General features: G+C 43.6%; 1 protein-coding gene across 5 annotated transcripts in view; it reads right to left on the minus strand.

Moving 5' to 3' along the window:
• Positions 1-21,019, minus strand: part of LOC120933731 — a 71,235-nt gene that overhangs the window by 44,444 nt on the left and 5,772 nt on the right. For 3 of the 5 annotated variants that reach the window (XM_040347088.1, XM_040347089.1, XM_040347090.1), the window contains exons 2-3: positions 303-353; positions 148-216 (exon numbers count right to left, since the gene is read on the minus strand). The exons of the other annotated variants lie outside the window; for them this stretch is intronic. In XM_040347088.1, coding sequence (XP_040203022.1) covers positions 148-216; positions 303-305 — 72 coding nt within the window. In that variant the 5' untranslated portion in view covers positions 306-353. The remainder of the gene's footprint in view (positions 1-147; positions 217-302; positions 354-21,019) is intronic. 5 annotated transcript variants of the gene reach the window in all.

Raw genomic sequence — 21,019 nt, forward strand, 5'->3', positions numbered from 1 at the left:
CACTTACGCCGAAAACTTGCGGCGCTGTAACGTAAACGGCATACGTTACGCCGCCGCATTTGTACCCGAATCTGGCCCATAGTTTGGAACGCAGACAAAGACAACAAAGATTTGTGGATATTTATAAAAGATAATGATATAACTTACTCTTTCCTCCTGACTCAATGACCAATATTCTTCTTTGGTTAACGATTTGGTGGGGACTGGAGTATTGTCCTAAAAATAAATATGAAATTAATTATGCTATTAATAAAATTATTAAAAAAATTGAAATAAAGTCAAAATAATCCAATTTTACTTACCATTTCAATATAGAGAATCAAATGTTCAGTATCCGGTATTTATTATACTTTCTGAAATTGTATAAAAAGTGATACAAATAAATAATATATATATATATATATATATATATATACACATACATACATACATACACACATACACACACACACACACACACACACACACACACATAAAATCAGATAATAATGAATGGGAGTTGCGCTAAAAAAAAGAAAGAAATATATGGGTGACCATATGAAAAACAAAAATAAAAAAGTTGTGCTAGAGACACCTCTTAATGATGACCACAAGGTCAACTGAATACAAAGTCCCAATATGTGTACACATGTAACAAGGGTGAAACAAATGTGTATTAATCCAAAAAGAATAAATGAGTTCAATTCTGTGGATAATGCTGGATCAATTCTTGTGGATAATGCTGGATCTGTATCCGGGTAAACACATTCAAGCTGACCCTTACCAGAAGTATAGATCCCAAGGATCAAAATAAGCCATCCACGATGTAACCAATGAAAGATCCAATCTAGATTGGTGCAGAAACTCCAACTTCAAAGGACTCGACCCAGTAAAAAAGAAAAACAAAGAAAACAATAGTGCAAAAACGTATGGTGAACAGACACTCTGGCTAACTCCCAGTGACTAATATTAACAGACACTGTGAAGGGAAGAGAGAGCACCACCACCAGAGAGAACACACTGACCCTTACCGGAACTAGGCGACCCTCTATGGATCAATATTGCATAGTAGTGTGTTAACGGTAATCAGCGGAGAAGCGTTCTCAAAAGGTCCTTTAAATCCAGGGATCGGGTAGCCAGGTCACATAAAAAATATACAGACTCTCATAGTGAAGTACCGCCAGGATTTTTAATAATAAAATAAGGTAAGTAGAACACTTACAATTAAGACGTTTTAAAACAGCAAGTATATAGTAGCCGGCCGGCAAACAAACGAGGCACGTCCTCAGTACGCGGTGACGTCAGCACGACAACCTCCCAACGTTTCGTCTTCGAGTAGACTTGATCACGGGAATGAGGGTGCGTGCCGCGTCACCGCGTTAAATACACAAAAAAGGCGTGTCGAATCTATGTTAAAGACGAGTGCAAGCCCGCCATCTTAGGTCAGGGAAAACGTAAGGGCTGCAACCGCACTCATACATTAAGGCACATAGTGCCGCGGTGCATAGATTAATAATGGACGATGGGGCGTGGCCTGACGCGGAGGACAATGGAGGCTTTCTGAGAGAGCTCCGTCTAGCCCACTTTAATCAAGAGCCATCCGGTACCTAGGATCGGAGATTAATGCTCTTAAACCCTCCATCCTTGTTTAGGATATCACCCTGCTTGCTCCGGTACCGTCATTGTCACTTCAAGAGGTCCCCCGGAGGTGTGCTGTGCTCCGTGACGGAGCTCTGTTAGAGAAGTCTCGTCGCCATCTTGGGGCCTACGAGGCCTTCCCCACAGGCGCGCTACAGTGAGGTAAACTCAGCGGATACCGACACACTAATAGTGTCTTCTCCCCCACGGATGGCAATTGGGGTGAGGGGGATACGTTACCTGTTAGGAATCAGGCATTAAATAGACCCCCGCACCGGATCCCTCACTCCTGAGGCCTATGCTCCCTCCGTGATCCACGGACTCAAGTGCCGCAGACAACGAAGCGGTCGAGTACAGCGGGGACAGTTGACACGTCAATCTGCCAGTTCACTCCCGTCTGTATCGCATAGATCGACGGGGGGTGCCCAGGACAAATATCTGACAGGAATCTGGTAGAGAAGCACAGTTAATAAACCAGAGGCCCTCTGACGCACTTCATAATAAAACTGTGAGGGGAAACGTCGCCATCTTGTGGCCTGAGAGTATATTGTCACAGGAATTGAATTGATTTAATGTGATATAGACTGCATAGATTTGGATTTGCCTTTTTTCTAATTAATTCATACACTGTAGCCTGAAACTAGGAATGAGGTCACCCGTTCACTTGCACCAATGAAACGCTGCCTCAAGAGGAACGCAAAATATTTCCGATCGGCGACCGGGAAAAGAGCCTGATCTTACCACTAGAAGCCCTCAGACACACCTTGAAGTCTATACAAGGAGGTAACGCCGCCATCTCACGGCCTTCGTGCTTCATAATAATATAAAAATAGTGTAACTACTTTTCTGAGGCGACAACTGCTGAAATTAATCACTTTTCTCTCATAATCCACCTCAGTGACTAAAACTCAGTGTGTGGTGACTTGTGACCATTATCCTGCAAAACTACTGCAAGGATCTGATAAGAGTGTAGATGGATTTTATCCCCAGGTCACCGTAACATCTTGCAACCTAAATAATCCATTATATCACACTTTTTAGAATTTTTATTATATTTATTCCTTCTCTAAACTGAGGTAACTTTTTGTACAATGGGTGCCTGACTGCAATAATAGACTAACCACAGTAGTCAGAGATTGGTTACCAACTCGATACGGTGCCCAGGGCCTGTGTTATACATTATCGGATTATCATATGATTATCCCTGCAATGGAAACTTACTGAGGTGTTCCTACTCACCGTCAGATGTTAGTCGACAAAAGCTGCAGACCTATCCACTAATATGACACCTGCATGATACATAATTTGAGGCATTTTTATGGTGCTGGTCTTTTTACAATACTTACTGTAAAGGCTCAAAGCTAGGTTTGGACTGATCACATAATTAGCAACCGCTGAATGATGAAAGTTATAGGACTGTTACACCTATAGGAGCTTATATAGGAGTGAACTGTTGATTCTAAAATATAGTACGACATAACTCCTGCTGATACAAATTCATTATAGCACTTCTTATATATGAAGGGGAAACAGGGCAAAAAAAATAAGAACTCAATTATCAGAGAGTGTCTTTCTGATATGGGTACCCCTCCTTATACATGCCCTCGGATGTCTGTAGTGGATCCTAAGTTTAATGACCAATTCTCATCTCATTTGATGCCCTCCTCATCACCTCCACCCTTAAGTTCTACTACAACTCCAGCTTTATTTTCATCTGTAGTAAGGGAGGAAATAATACCTACAATGGCTGATCACGGGATTCCTATGGTTTCTCCCTCACATGACCCCATAAAAGTAACAGCTGACGTTGAAACTGCCCCAGAAGTTTCTTTCAATGTTGCTGATCTCTATAACAGGATATCTGAAATGCTGGAAAGGGGTTTAGCTCAAACGGCCGAAAAAATTACTAAAGATATTAGGGCAGACTTCCAATGTCTTGGCAACAGGATTGATTCAGTGGAGCATAAATTGGACACTAACGTTTCTAAAACTGAACAACATGATGAACATATTCATTTCCTACAAGAACAACTGGAGGCCGCTCAGGCTAAGATTGACGATTTGGAAAACAGGTCAAGAAGAGAAACTTCAGGGTTAGGGGTCTTCCTGAGTCCATTATGGACGTTCATTCAGCAATACGAGACATTATGAGACTCCTCCTTCCATCTATGCCTGATATAAAATTGGAAATTGATAGGGCTCATAGATCATTAGGTCCACTGAGAAGAGATGGTTTGCCCAGAGATGTGGTAGTCAAGCCTCATTATTTCTCCACTAAAGAGGACATTATGAAACGGTCCAGACAACAGGAGAATCTTCAATACCAAGGTGCTAAAATACAAATATTTTCTGACATTTCACCATATACCATTCAAAGAAGAAGAGCAATGAAACCATTATTGTCTGCCCTCATTAACAAAGACATCAAGTATAAATGGGCTTTCCCCTTCGCCTTAAAGTTCAATTATAATGGTAGAAACCATGTAATACATAGTTTCCAAGAAGGTGAACGACTTCTGTTTGATCTGAAAATTATATCTCTTGAACCTGCCATGGACACTAATCCACCTCAACTTCCATCTGCCAAGAGAACACACCTACTAGTCGACTCAAAATCCATGGAACAAGGTCAAATACAGGAAAATTGGAGGTGACCAAACACCCTGAATATTGAATAGACTTACTCAGGACGTATTTCTTATTCTTTAATTCAGATGCATTTTATCCCGGATTCTTTTTTTTAAAAAAGGGAAGACTCCGGGATTACATATCTAGTTTAATGCCGTTTTTATTTAGATTTTTCTCCTCTTTTTTTGGTCATCCTATGATTCAAATGCCTTTTTTCTAAAATTTGTTTTAAGGTGTTATGTTTAATTTGTCGGCAACTGACGACGGTGAGGTATTGAACCTCAACTTACCTCTTGTGTCGACACTTTGTCGACCCAATGGGTAAGAATATAGTCCTTTTCTGGGACTATGCAAACATTTCTTGTTTGAATGAGGGAAGGAGAATCATTCTCTTCCCCCATTCTGGGTCACGAATTGACCTTGCACGATCTAATAGTTTATTGTGCTTTATGTTTTTTTATTTTTCTTTTCTTATCTCTCCTTTTCATTTCTTTTTCTTTCTTCTTCATACTCTCTTCGTTTCTTCAGCCTGCCTGCCATTGTTCGTATTTGCAAGACTATTGATGATATCTGTACGGTCCTGCATGTTCATAGATGTCGACAAGACTTATGGCTGGATCGAATGATGTATCTAAACCCCTTAGTGTTGTTACTCACAACACTCAGGGGTTGAATTCTCCTGTTAAGAGGCGCAAAGCTTTTCAAGTATACAAGTCTCTCCGTGTAGATGTGGTTTTCCTCCAAGAAACCCACTTTCCTAAACGATACAACCCTTCCTTTATGCATGCCCACTTTCCATTGTTTTACCTAGCTAAAGCAGAAAACAAAACTAAGGGTGTGGCCATTTTGTTTTCTAGGTATTGTAATTTTAACCTGACTAAAGAATTTGGAGACCCGGAAGGTAGGTTTCTATTGTTACAAGGTACCCTTGATGGCAGACTATACACATTTATTTCTTATTATGCTCCTAACAGAGGTCAGAAAAAGTTTTTCTCTCAGATGCTTGATACCCTCCGACCATTTATGGAGGGGATCATTCTTATGGGTGGAGACTCTAACCTAGCTTTTGACACGGGATTGGATAAGTCCAAACCTTCTGTCAATGGAATCGTCAGACCGACTAAACTTAGTCTACAAGTAGCACGCATTCTACATCAGTCTAGATTAACTGACATCTGGAGGGAGTTGAACCCCAAAATTAAGGACTATACTCACTATTCTAACCCTCACAATTCTTATTCGCGTATAGATCATATATTAATCTCTAACCATCACGTCCCAGCTGCCATTAAGTCTCACATAGTTGATGTTTCTTGGTCAGATCACTCGATGGTTTTATTGTCACTGAGGAGAGAGGACACTTCTCCTAAAGTGTCTCATTGGACACTAAATAAGTCTATTTTGAAGGACCCTGCCCTAATGAAGGATATTGAGCAATCTCTTCTAGAATTCTTTAAGCATAATGATACAGGAGATGTGTCCCCTGAAACTCTGTGGGCTGCCCACAAGGCTTCTATCAGAGGCAAAATTATACAAGTGGCCGCTGGCCTCAAGAAACATAGACATAAGGAAGCTGGAAAACAACTATATAGAGCTCCGTAAAAAACATAAATCTGATCCTCTTAACTTTCCTACTCAGGCACTTGATGCAGCTAGATCTGCCCTAAACTTGGTACTTACCACTAAAGCTGGGGAAGATATGAAATGGACTGGAGCTAATTTCTATAAATTTAAAGATAAAATAGGCCCGATGCTAGCTCATAAACTCTCACCCAGATTTCAATCACGGTCTCTCCCTAAAATAAGGATGACTGATGGTTCTCTTACCCTGAATCCTAGGAAGATAATGGAGGCCTTTTATGATTTTTTTTCTAAGCTTTATGCATCCACTGATGATTCTTCTTCAGAGGGAATGGATGATTTTCTAGACAATTTAAATCTACCTCAATTGACTGAAATACATAGAGAAATGATGGAATCTCCCATATCAGCTGAAGAAGTATTGTTAGTAATTAAAAACCTAAAATTAGATAAAGCCCTGATGGGTTTTCAAGTGCTTATTATAAAACATATTCGAGCATTTTAACACCCTACATGGTTAAATTTTTCAACCACATGACCGGTGGAGTTCCCATAGACAAGCAACTTAATTTGGCTTATATTTCGGTTATCCCAAAGCCAGAAAAAGACCATAGCCTGGTGGAAAACTATAGACCTATATCCCTCATTAACAACGATCTTAAGATACTCACTAAGGTAATGGCCAATAGAATGTCTTCTTTCATTGGCCAGTATGTTAGTAAAGATCAAGTAGGCTTCATCGCTGGAAGGCAAGGTCCTGATCAGGTTAGGAGGGCTGTGGATCTGATCTCCATTTTGAACTCGGGTTGGACTGGTGATACTAATCAAAGTGGAATGCTTCTTTCTATTGATCTACAGAAAGCATTTGACTCAGTATCATGGCCATTCATGTTAGAGGTGATGAAACGTTGGGGGTTTGGCACGAAATTTCTTATCTGCAGTCTTATCTGCACTTTACTCTCATCCTAAAGCTAATATACGCTTTCAGGGTATTTTTTCGGAACCTATTGAGATTCATAGGGGTACTAGGCAGGGTTGTCCTCTGTCTCCCCTGGTGTTTGCAATAGTTATGGAATCCTTGGCTATAGCTATTCGTGAAAACACAAACATCAGGGGAGTTAGATGTGCCAAAATGGAGCATAAATGTGCCTTATTTGCAGATGACCTTTTACTGTTTTTGACCGCTCCAGATACATCCCTACCGGAATTATATTCTCTTTTAGACAAATTTTCTATGGTTTCAGGTCTAACTGTGAATATAGCCAAGTCTAGGGCCCTCAATGTTTCTCTCTCTGAATCCACGGTTTCTCTACTGAAGGAAAATTATGGATTCAAATGGGACACCTCTTATATCAAATACCTGGGTATCTATTTGACCCCCAACATCCAAAACTTGTATTTGGCCAATTATCCACCTATGTATAGAAAACTTGAGAAAGATTTGAGAGATTGGGGGACTCAGAATATAGGTTGGATTGGTAGAATTAACTCGGTTAAGATGACTCTTCTCCTAGGCTTTTGTATCTTTTTAGATCATTACCCATACCGATAATTAAAAGTCATCTAAAATCCTTTCAAGGAAAGATTATCAAGTTTATTTGGAACAATAAGGGTCCACGCCTTCCATCTCGCACTCTCTATAACTTGCCTGAACAGGGGGGTCTGGGGGTACCCAACTTATTATGGTACTACCAATCAGCAAGATTGGCACAGTTATCGGAAACTTTTCTTAAACATGAACGCCCTGACTGGTTAGATATAGAAGAGCAGGCGACCCCGAATCTAACGATAGAGGAGTTAATGTGGAGTCCTACCAAGAATAGGCCTTCTATTTTATCTCCGACTCTTTCTCAAACCTTTGTTTTATGGGATTCACTTAAAAATAATCCCTCTCTAATTTCTAAAGGCAGACCTTTATCGAGTGTTTTTCTAGACCCACTCTTTGTTTCTAAAATTGAAGTAGATTCGTTCAAATGGTGGCATGACAAAGGGTTGTATCGTATAGGCCGTTTTTTTTCGCGCTCAGGTCCACTTCCTGAACAACACTTCATTGACAAGCTAGGTCTTTCCTGTCTCAGAAAAATTAAGATTTTCTCAACTACATGACTATGCACAAAGCCTATGGGATAGTGGCTCGATCTCTGGACTATTGACACCTTATGAAAGTAATTGTGATCAGGGTTTGATCAGGAAGGGGAATATTTCAATCATATATCAATCGCTTGCTAATAACTGCACCAAATTACCTCATATGCTGGCCTGGGAAAGGGAGCTTAATAACAACTGGGATTTATCTGACTGGTGTAGTAATTATACTAGATCCATTAAAGGATATGTGAATATATCCCTTGTAGAGGCTAATGTAAAAATTTATACTAGGTGGTATTTAGTTCCCGTTAAACTGGCTTCCATGTATCCGTCAACTTCGCCCCTTTGCTTCAGAGGTTGTCAGGGATTGGGGTCTATGGTACATATATGGTGGGAATGTCCCAAAATACGTGGATACTGGAATAAGGTGTTCAACATAATAAGACGTGTCACAGGCTGTAATTTGCATCAATCCCCCACTATCGCTTTACTTCACGGGATGTTACCCCAAACCTCCAAGGTTACTAGAAAACTCATCCTATACATTTTAACAGGTGCCAGGATCACAATTGCAGCTGCGTGGAAAAAATCTACTGTCTCCATCCGGTATATGAAACAAAAGGTTACATGGATTATGGAACAAGAAAAGAGGGTCTGTTCCATGTTGGATATGTCTACTCTTTTCCATGAAATATGGGAACCGTGGATGAAATTTATGGGAATATCTTTTACCCCATAAAGGCTGTGGTGATATTTATATCCTTAGGACGATGTTGTTCGTTGGCAGGCAGGCTGCCATTTCCTTTTCCTTTTACTTTCCCCTGATCTTCTTCGTACTTTCTTTTTTGCTCATCTTTTTGTCTTGTTTTTTTTTTTTTTTTTTCTCTCTTTTTCTCTTCTTTTCATTGATTGTTCTTTGATTGGATAATTTTGTTTTTTTATACGAGGATAAAATCCTTGTTATTTCTCATTCTCAGAGTGTTATGTTTAGAAAAAAAAAAAAAAGATATATATAAACATTTGTATTAGCCTATGTTTAGGTTGTCAAAAGATTCCACCAAATTTTTTGGGGATGTTAGGTATGTTAAGGGTTTTGAGGATATATATTTACAGATACTGGTGGGTATTGGTGATAATTATTGGAGGGAGGGAAGGGGGATTGAAAGGTTCGCTTAACCTCTTGGACACAGACAGTTCCCAGTGGGGGTGTCAGAGAGGTCATTGTTCTCTAGAAATCCCATCCTTTATTCGTTCTATGAAATTAGATCTAGTACACACATGGGGTTTTTTATTGTGTGACAACAATAACCCTAAGGAATTATATATTATATGGAAATATCCTTTTATTTATTTAATTATTAATTATAAATTATTGGTTAAACCTAGCTTTTTATCATAGCTATTACAAACAGTTATACTCTCACCGTATGGTGATGAGCATATGATATGGCTGTATAGATAGACAGTTTTTTACGACAGGACCATCTAATATGTTAAGCAATACATTTGATTTATTATTTTCTGTGTATTACTGACTTGTATACTGCTGTTATAGTACAAATGTATGTACTTTTATTGAAAATAAAATTAAATTTGAATGAAAAAAAAAGATTAATAATGGACACGTTATAAATACAAACTGCAAAGAGGAATAAAAGCATCTTAGGAATAAAAAACAGGGAATAAAACCTAATCCTATTTCTCTAAGGCATGGATTACTTATGAAAACCGAGTGGGCTACAGACTTGAAAGAACACCATCGGGGCATCCATACAGCTAGCCGAACCTAAATGAAAGGTTCAGATGGAACATGAATAGCGGCAGGCTTGCAGTCATCAAGTAACAACATCAACACTGAATATGACTATGAATAATATTAGGTGACTAAACAGATGAGTGACATATATTAAACAGGATTTAGACTCCAGTGAGAGAGATCAAGCTCAAATGTTAACATAACAGTGAACAAAACACCGTAAATAATTCATAAGGTCAAACTGCCATAAATCAATTTAGGCAATGGGCCTTACTCAAAAAAATGTATTAACCCAAAAAGTATATTATGACAAAAAATAAAATATAAAAGGTGACCAAGTGTAAAAATGATTCACATTAGGTGATATAGCAAAATCTACTAAAGTGACACCATTCTCAAAAGAGATATGAGGTGTTAAATTGTGTGAAAAATATTATGAAAATAATTTTAATATATAAAAAGGTTAAAAACAAAAATATATGTATAAAAAAGGGGCAAAGCTGATTCAAGAGTTTTCTATGAAACAGTTGACATCAACTTCAATGTTGAGTCCATGAGGTTCATAACTCCTCAACGTATGTATCCACATCATTTTCTGACCTAGAGATACTCCTGACCAGATCATTACCTCTCCAGTGGGCCCGGAATTTATCAATCCCTATGAATGTAGTACCTGCAGGGTTTTTATTGTGTACCAACAGGTAATGTTTTGAGACCGAATGATTCGGAAAGCCACTCAAAATATTCGTCAGATGCTCATTCAAACGTATATGTAGGGCCCGCTTGGTCCTCCCCACATACTGAAGCCCGCATGGGCATTGGAGAAGATAAATGACCCCCATCGTTGAGCACGTGATGAATGTGTCGATGGGGTAGCTAGTGGACGTACGGCTAGAACAAAAACACCCCTAAGAGGACCACAAGTTTTTGCTCTAGCCGTACGTCCACTAGCTACCCCATCGACACATTCATCACGTGCTCAACAATGGGGGTCATTTATCTTCTCCAATGCCCATGCGGGCTACAGTATGTGGGGAGGACTAAGCGGGCCCTACATATACGTTTGAATGAGCATCTGACGAATATTTTGAGTGGCTTTCCGAATCATTCGGTCTCAAAACATTACCTGTTGGTACACAATAAAAACCCTGCAGGTACTACATTCATAGGGATTGATAAATTCCGGGCCCACTGGAGAGGTAATGATCTGGTCAGGAGTATCTCTAGGTCAGAAATGATGTGGATACATACGTTGAGGAGTTATGAACCTCATGGACTCAACATTGAAGTTGATGTCAACTGTTTCATAGAAAACTCTTGAATCAGCTTTGCCCCTTTTTTATACATATATTTTTGTTTTTAACCTTTTTATATATTTAAAAATTATTTTCATAATATTTTTCACACAATTTAACACCTCATATCTCTTTTGAGAATGGTGTCACTTTAGTAGATTTTGCTATATCACCTAATGTGAATCATTTTACACTTGGTCACCCTTTTATATTTTATTTTTTGTCATAATATACTTTTTGGGTTAATACATTTTTTTGAGTAAGGCCCACTGCCTAAATTGATTTATGGCAGTTTGACCTTATGAATTATTTACGGTGTTTTGTTCACTGTTATGTTAACATTTGAGCTTGATCTCTCTCACTGGAGTCTAAATCCTGTTTAATATATGTCACTCATCTGTTTAGTCACCTAATATTATTCATAGTCATATTCAGTGTTGATGTTGTTACTTGATGACTGCAAGCCTGCCGCTATTCATGTTCCATCTGAACCTTTCATTTAGGTTCGGCTAGCTGTATGGATGCCCCGATGGTGTTCTTTCAAGTCTGTAGCCCACTCGGTTTTCATAAGTAATCCATGCCTTAGAGAAATAGGATTAGGTTTTATTCCGTTTTTTATTCCTAAGATGCTTTTATTCCTCTTTGCAGTTTGTATTTATAACGTGTCCATTATTAATCTATGCACCGCGGCACTATGTGCCTTAATGTATGAGTGCGGTTGCAGCCCTTACGTTTTCCCTGACCTAAGATGGCGGGCTTGCACTCGTCTTTAACATAGATTCGACACGCCTTTTTTGTGTATTTAACGCAGTGACGCGGCACGCACCCTCATTCCCGTGATCAAGTCTACTCGAAGACGAAACGTTGGGAGGTTGTCGTGCTGACGTCACCGCGTACTGAGGACGTGCCTCGTTTGTTTGCCGGCCGGCTACTATATACTTGCTGTTTTAAAACGTCTTAATTGTAAGTGTTCTACTTACCTTATTTTATTATTAAAAATCCTGGCGGTACTTCACTATGAGAGTCTGTATATTTTTTATGTGACCTGGCTACCCGATCCCTGGATTTAAAGGACCTTTTGAGAACGCTTCTCCGCTGATTACCGTTAACACACTACTATGCAATATTGATCCATAGAGGGTCGCCTAGTTCCGGTAAGGGTCAGTGTGTTCTCTCTGGTGGTGGTGCTCTCTCTTCCCTTCACAGTGTCTGTTAATATTAGTCACTGGGAGTTAGCCAGAGTGTCTGTTCACCATACGTTTTTGCACTATTGTTTTCTTTGTTTTTCTTTTTTACTGGGTCGAGTCCTTTGAAGTTGGAGTTTCTGCACCAATCTAGATTGGATCTTTCATTGGTTACATCGTGGATGGCTTATTTTGATCCTTGGGATCTATACTTCTGGTAAGGGTCAGCTTGAATGTGTTTACCCGGATACAGATCCAGCATTATCCACAAGAATTGATCCAGCATTATCCACAGAATTGAACTCATTTATTCTTTTTGGATTAATACACATTTGTTTCACCCTTGTTACATGTGTACACATATTGGGACTTTGTATTCAGTTGACCTTGTGGTCATCATTAAGAGGTGTCTCTAGCACAACTTTTTTATTTTTGTTTTTCATATGGTCACCCATATATTTCTTTTTTTAGCGCAACTCCCATTCATTATTATCCGTTTTTATGTTGTATAACATTTTTGAGTTTGCTGCTGTTCTAGAACCTGTTTTTTTGGTATGCGCATTTTCTCACTTTCTATACATATAAAATCAGGGCAAAATCGTGAGTGCGCGATATACGCCGATACCCGCTTTCCCGCCACGAGTTTTGAATACTGCGCCAGCATATACCGAGCGCAGTACACTCGTGTAACTTCGGGCAGTCTCGGCGCCTGTCGCACTGACGTCCTGAGCGTACAGGACGTCAGCGCGACAGTTGCCGAGCCTGCCCGACGTTACACGAGTGTACTGCGCTCGGTATATGCCGGCGCAGTATTCAAAACTCGTGGCGGGAAACGAGCGAGGACGCCGCAGAAGGACGCCGGACCCGCCGCAGAAGGACGCCGGACCCGCCGCAGAGAACACTCGACCCGCCGAAGACGGACGCCCGACCCGCCGAAGAGGACACCCGACGCCGCAGAAGGACGCCGGACCCGACGAGGCCGCCGATGAACGTCGCGCAAGACACCAAAACTGTAAGTGCAAAAAAACTTTTTTTCCACAGGATTGGGGGCCACTTTGGGGGTGCGCGGTATACGCGGGAGCGCGTTATACCGCAATAAATACGGTAATATAGATATACCAAAAAAATACGCAAACTGTTTGCTGAAAATTAGCAGACCAAGGACATGGATTAGGGGGTAAAATCTCCTGAGGTCTGATGAGACGAAGATAAACGTATTTGGTGTCAGATGGTATCAGGCGTGTCTAGTGGTAAACAGGTGAGGAGGACAAAGACAACTGTGTCTAGATTACGATCAGGGATGGTGGTGGGAGTGTCATGGTCTGGGGCTGCATGAGTGCTGATGTCTCTGGGGAGCTACAGTCAGGGCCGTCTTATCCAGTGGGCACACCAGGGCACGGCCCAGGGGCCCCAGATGCACATGGGGTCCAATCAGGGCAGGTTAGATCTAGAGCAAAGCTACTGGTAGTGCTAGGGTGGAATTGTATACTGCACTGCACACTGATTAAGTCACAGGAAGTTTGTTAGAAGCGGCGCAACATGAGGGTCTGGTATGTTATGGGACAGCCCATCCCCCCTCCCCACAGGTGCCGTTGGAACAGGCCGCTGTGTGGAGGAGGAAGGTCATCTGCTAAGGGGCCATTCTCTTGCTTAGAATGACACTGCCCCCCCAACCCCCTCCTGTCCTCCCTATTCATACACCTCCGTGAGCTGGCCATGCCCCCTCCGCGATCGGGCCTGCTGTCTCTGCGATCTGGTCTCGCCCCCTCCGCGATCGGGCCTGCCATCTCTGTGATCTGGTCCAGCCCCCTCCGCTATCTGGTCTCGCCCCCTCCGCTATCTGGTCCCGCCTATTCCTCACTGCTCTTCTCACCCCTCGCTCCACAGGGGACTGAGACTTTCCTGGATTCCCCCTGGAGTGACCGGAGCCAGCATGGGGGGGGGGGGTAAGTTCTGACCATGCTGGGACTTGTAGTGTGCAGGCAGCATAGTGCTGGGCCCATGGCTCCAGGTGCCCATTCCACCTCCCTTTCACATTATGTCAGGGGTGCTTAGACGCTGACTGGCTGTCCCCCCCTGCCTTGGAGACAGCAGCAGCCTCAGCCATACCCGGACTGGGCCGCAGGGTAGTGGGCCCCCCCCCTAGTCCATTCCAGACCCTTTGGGGGCCTCCAGATTCTGATAACCCCCCTGCCTGCATGCCACCACAACCACCAGCCAGGGTAAGATGGGGAAGTGACGCTTTGAGGTGGGGGGGGGGGGTAGAGCCTGTGGGTGCTGGTGTGGACTGGGGGGCACTAGTTTTTTTTTGCTTTTTCTTTTTTTGAATAGCAATTGCAACTGTGAGTCAATTTAAATGTGATTTGACACTTTTTTTTTTTTTAGAAAAGTCATCTTTGCTGCAGCATTTTCTATACATGGTACACATGCCCCACTTTACAGGCAGACTAAGGGGACCCCCCCAGGCACTATATTTAGAGAAACTGTTCATTTTTATTGTTGCACTTTAAGCATAATTAGAATCACTGCTCCTGAAAAACATTAAAATTGGCAAATTTTTGTGAAGGCGGGGGGTGTCCCTGAATGGCAGTTTGGAAATGTGGTCACCCTAGGTGGAAGGGTAATAGGTTCAGAGGCGTACTAAGTGGGGTGCGGGCCGCACCGGGTGCCACACGCTTGGGGGGGGGGTGTCCGACTGGAGCAGGGGCAGCAGGCTAGTTTAGGCAGCGCAGCGACAGGCGCCCCCCTCCGCAACTGAAGCGGAGACGGTGAGGCAGATTTAGGCAGCTACAGGCACCAACCCCTGAAGCGGAGACAGTGAGGCTGAGCTGGCGCCGCGGGTTGAGGCAGCGGCGCGCGATGACAGAAGTAGGTAGTGGCTTGCTTTGAGGGGGTGTGTGACACCCGTCGGATCCCACCCTTCCTTTCTTGGTCGCGGCTCTGATCAGTCTCGGCACAGCCGAGCAGTGTAAAGATGCCTCCCCCTCCTCCTGCATGTCTACACAGGGGGAGGGGACCAGTCTGTGCATGTCCCGATCATGAGGTACATTATGGTACTACTGAATAGGAGGAATCTGTCCTTAAGGGGGGGGAATCTGTCCTGACGGGGGGGGAGCTTGTACTGAAAGGGGGAGGGGGAATCTGTACTGAATGGTGGCTGGGATCTGTACTGAATGTGAGGGAGGGAGAAGTACTGAATGGGGGGAAGCTGTACGGAATGGGGGGGATCTGTACTGTAGGGGGATGGGTCTGCACTGAATGGGGGGGTCTGTGTAACATGCAGGGGGTCCATAACTGTTAGGGGGGTGTCTGCGTAATATACAGGCTTCCAGAGCTGTGTAATGTACAGGCGTCCAGAGCTGTGGGGGGCTGTGTAATGTAAAGGGGTCCAGAGCTGTGGGGGGCTGTGTAATGTAAAGGGGTCCAGAGGTGTGGGGTGCTGTGTAATGTAAAGGGGTCCAGAGGTGTGGGGTGCTGTGTAATGTAAAGGGGTCCAGAGGTGTGGGGTGCTGTGTAATGTAAATGGGTCCAGAGGTGTGGGGTGCTGTGTAATGTAAAGGGGTCCAGAGGTGTGGGGTGCTGTGTAATGTAAAGGGGTCCAGAGGTGTAGGGTGCTGTGTAATGTAAAAGGGTCTAGAGGTGCAGTTGTGGAGAGGGGTACACAGTAGTGATAAAGAGATATTGAAGGATGCAGGGGGCACAGTGGGACATTACATTTTTACATTTTAAGGTGGGGGGGTGCCAGATATAGGATCCGCCCCGGGTGCCAAATGCTCTAGGTATGCCCCTGGTTCAGGTGTATAACTTTGTTCGGAAACACTCCTGCTTCCAGCAATGTAACTTTCTTCGCCACTCTAGCCAGAGTGGGTGTTGTGCCCCTGGATAGGCCTCTCTCACCAGCCTAGCAGCCAGGGTGTCACACGGAAACTTTAGCAAAGTCTCTGCCACAGACCTTGCCAAAGGTGGAGATGTATTTGGTCCAGAATCCTTCTCAGCAAAGGATTTAGCACCCGGATCTCTCTTGAATAAACTCTTGCAAGTTCAGAACTGACAGACGACCATCACTCATCCTCTCAGTAATGGTGCGTCCTTCGATGAAGTTCTAGGCCTCTCCTGAGATACCAGCCTCGTGCTCGGTGCTCTCCCAGACAGGTTCTTCATTGGCTGTCTTCCTCCCTCAGGACGGACAGCATAGGACCACTCCATAAATGTAGATCCAGTCTGACTACCAGGCCTACATAGTAGATCACAACCCCGGACCAACGTGGTCCCGGAGCCAGGAAAACGTAATCACGCACCCCTGGCCATGAGGGCCACACATGGAGGGTGGTGGGACGACAGGCCAGGATCGACGACAACGACCCAGAACTAATGACGTCTGTCCCTTAAGTACTCTTCCCCAGCATGCACAGCGAGACGATCAATAGACATGTGCACAACAAAAAATTACGTTTTTTTTTTGGTTTCGTTTCGTCTCATTCCGTAGGTTCGTAAAGATTTGTAATTTCGTAAGACGCAAGTTTTCCTGTTCGGACCCGATCGTATTTTCGTAAGTTTTATTTACGTTTATACTGAATGATTCGTAATTCCGTCTAATTTATTTTCGTTGATTCGAAATTTGTAATTTTGTTAGATAATAATGTTCGTTTAATGGATTCGTAATTTTGTACTTTCGTAAATACATAGCAACACGCGGCTAATCCATATTAAGATAGACTTTCTCTAAAGCCCCGTACGCACGGTCGGACTTTTTGCCAACAAACTTCAAAATGAGCGTTTTCCCAAAAAATCTGACCGTGTGTACGCTCCATCGGACAAAATTTTTCGGTTTCAAAATTCCGGCCAACTCCCTTCGGACAAAAATCCACGGAAACGTTTGTTTGAAGTCCGATCGCATGTACGAGGCTTTACACCGTCCAATGTGACTCAGCACAAAAGAGATAAGCTGATTGGCTAAGATGTTAAGTAAGATACGTCACTCACTAACTACACTGCCCAGTGCCAATCCGAAAGAACGATACAAGTACACAAATTTACCAACAGACAAAGAAATGGATTTACAAAATGCAGAAATGAAAATACGAACAAAGGGCCAGATTCACGTAGATCGTCGCATCTCTGCGGCGGCGTAACGTATCTCATTTACGTTACGCCGCCGCAAGTTTTACGGGCAAGTGCCTGATTCACAAAGCACTTGCCTGTAAAAGTTGCGGCGGCGTAGCGTAAATCCTCCAGCGCAAGCCCGCCTAATTCTAATCATCTGGGTAGGCGGTGTGGATCATTTAAATTAGGTGCGTTCCCGCGCCGATCGTACTGCGCATGCGCCGTCCCTAAAATTTCCTGACATGCATTGCACTAAATGACGTCGCAAGGACGTCATTGGTTTCGACGTTAACGTAAATGGCGTCCAGCGTCATTCACGGAGGACTTACGCAAACGACGTTAAATTTTCAAATTTCGACGCGGGAACGACGGCCATACTAAACATTGGCTACGCCACCTAGGGGGCAGCTTTATCTTTACGCCGCTAATCTCTTACGGAAACGGCGTAAATTTACTGCGACGGGCAAGCGTACGTTCGTGAATCGGCGTAACGACTCATTTGCATATTCGACGCCGACCGCAATGGAAGCGCCACCTAGCGGCCAGCGTAAATATTGCAGCCTAAGATTCGACAGTGTAAGTCACTTTCACCTGTCGGATCTAAGGCCCCGTACACACGACCGAACATGTCTGCTGAAACTGGTCCGCGGAACAGTTTCAGCAGACATGTTCGGTCGTGTGTACGGCCGATCGGACAGGATTCCAGCGTACATTTGCCCACCAGACCGTTTTCGAGTGGGCAAATTGCTTAGAAACATGCCCGCTGGAATGCCCGCTGGAATCCTGTCCGTCGGAACATGTTCGGTCGTCTGTACAGACTTACCGTACATGTCCGAGCGGCCGCCATCCCTCGCATGCGTCGAATGACTTTGACGCATGCGTGGAAGCATTGAATTTCCAGGGCCGCGCACGTCGCCGCGTCATCGTCACCGCGTATCGTGTACACGCGGATTTCTGTATGATGGTGTGTACAGCCATCATACAGAAATCTCCGGGCGGGCAAGTCCGCTGAAAACGGTCCGGCGGACGGTTTTCATCGTACATGTTTGCCCGTGTGTACGAGGCATTAGGCATATCTATGCGTAACTGATTCTATGAATCAGTCGCATAGATACGACCGGCCGGCCTTAGAGATACGACGGCGTATCTCCTATGTGAATCTGGCCCAAAGGATTTAAAATATGGAATGTTAATCGTTCGTTATAGATGTAATTTTCGTTCTTTTTCCGTATTTGTAGTAAGATTGTCCAATCATACGTTTGTATTTTCGCTTGTTCGTTATTTTGCTTATTCGTAATTCCGTAATTTTCGTATTTTGGTTCATTCAGCTTTTCGGATGTTCGAATTTATCCGAATGTACGAATACTAACAAATTCGTACGGAAATCCATTCGTTACGAATGGGAACGCACATGTCTAGCGATCAACCCTCACTGATTGGCTGCAGAGGAAAAACACCCAACACCCAACAGAGGCCCAAATTTGGTAAAACAACACAGTCAGAGGTAGGTAAATCTCTGACTACCCTCAAAATTTAAGGCAGCGCCAGCTAGAAAAATAGCAGGGCACTACAGATATATATCCATCTATATGTATCTATTAGGGTTGCCACCTTTTCATCAAGCCAAACCTGAACACATTAGCAGCGCACGCCTATATATAATATATATATATATATATATATATATATATATATATATATATATATATATATATATATATATAATGGGTTTCTTTTTGCAGTACATCAAATTCATTACCTCTGTACAAAGCAATGCACAGCTTAAAAAAAAATGATGTAGTATACACTGTATATATATTTCTGTGATTAAATAAAAGTTTCTAATTATATGGAGTTAATCACAAGAGTCCCCCTTTATACCAGAGTCAACAGAGTTCTCCTTTAGATCTGAATCTGCAGAGTTCCCCTTTACATCTGAATGCACAGGGTTCTGCAGAAGAGGAGTGCAGATGGTAAGATGGGGGCGGTATGTACAGGAGAGGAGTGTGGAGGGTATTGGTGGGTGCAGTATGTACAGGAGAGGAGTGTGGAGGGGATGATGGGGGCAGTATGTACAGGAGAGGAGTGCGGAGGGGATGACAGTGGGCAGTATGTACAGGAGAGGAGTGTGGAGGGGATGATGGGGGCAGTATGTACAGGAGAGGAGTGCGGAGGGGATGACAGTGGGCAGTATGTATAGGAGTGCGGAGGGGATGACAGTGGGCAGTATGTACAGGAGAGGAGTGTGGAGGGGGTGATGGGGGCAGTATGTACAGGAGAGGAGTGTGGAGGGGATGACAGTGGGCAGTATGTACAGGAGAGGAGTGTGGAGGGGGTGATGGGGGCAGTATGTACAGGAGAGGAGTGTGGAGGGGGTGATGGGGTCAGTATGTACAGGAGAGGAGTGTGGAGGGGATGACAGTGGGCAGTATGTACAGGAGAGGAGTGTGGAGGGGGTGATGGGGGCAGTTTGTACAGGAGAGGAGTGCGGAGGGGATGACAGTGGGCAGTATGTATAGGAGAGGAGTGCGGAGGGGATGACAGTGGGCAGTATGTACAGGAGAGGAGTGTGGAGGGGATGATGGGGGCAGTATGTACAGGAGAGGAGTGTGGAGGGTATGAGTGGGGCAGTTAGTACAGGAGAGGAGTTTTTTAGGGTATGAAGGGGGCAGTTAGTACAGGAGAGGAGTTTGGAAGGTATGAGGGGGCAGTTAGTACAGGAGAGGAGTTTGGAGGGTATGGCGGTGGCAGAATAGGGAAGGATTTTTTGCGGTGTCTATGGGGTGATCAGGGAGTGGTGTTGGGAAGATAAGGGAAGGAAAGTGGCCAGGGAATGATGCCCCTCAGCGTGGGGTAGGAAGCAGCTCTGAGTGATGTCTGTATGAAATGGTGTGGGGGTGATACAAGCTGGGGGGAGTTGGGGGGCAGATAGCGATGTATACAATAATTAGAAAAACTCATCCACTGAAAACATATACAACAATAAATCATACAACAGTACTACTAGATACTGAGTCCGGACAATCAGAGGAACACTCACCACATACACGGGTTACATGAATGTTTATAAATGACCTCACATTATCTAGTCTGAACAATTAGGGGAGGTTTGCACAGACTGTTCATGCTTAGAAGTGATCGGGCTGCAGACCCCCCCCCCCCCTCACACTCACCCAGGGGCGGACTGACCATTCGGGCACTGCCTGAGGGCCCCATGCCACTAGGGGGCCCCATCAGGGTTGCCAGCCTCACTAAAACCAGTTACAGTATGTAAAAAATCTGTGTTTTAAAAAAAAATCCCAAGATTATAGCTGCCCCACCTCTCTGGTACCTTTTCAGTGTTTGTGTGTGTGTATATATACATACATACGGTATGTGTGTATACAGTGTGTGTGTATCTTGTATGTATACTGTATGTCTGTGTGTGTATACTGTGTATGTATAATGTGTGTGTGTATACTGTGTGTGTGTGTGTGTGTGTATACTGTGCGGCCCCATAATCTATTGCCTGGGGGCCCCATGATCTCCTATTGCCGGGGGGCCCCATGCAATGTCAGTCAGTCCGCCCCTGCCCTCAGACTCATGCCGCGTACACACCATCACTTTATGTGATGAAAAAAAACAACGTTTTTAAAAACGTCACTTTAAATGACCGTGTGTGGTGGAAAACGTTGTTTTATGTCTTGTGAAAAAACGACAAAAAAAATTGAAGCATGCTTCAATTTTATGTGTCGTTTTTCAAAACGTTGTTTTTTTACTTCACAGAA

Source organism: Rana temporaria, chromosome 3, assembly GCF_905171775.1.
Source record: "Rana temporaria chromosome 3, aRanTem1.1, whole genome shotgun sequence".
In the NCBI taxonomy this organism is placed as follows: domain Eukaryota; kingdom Metazoa; phylum Chordata; class Amphibia; order Anura; family Ranidae; genus Rana; species Rana temporaria.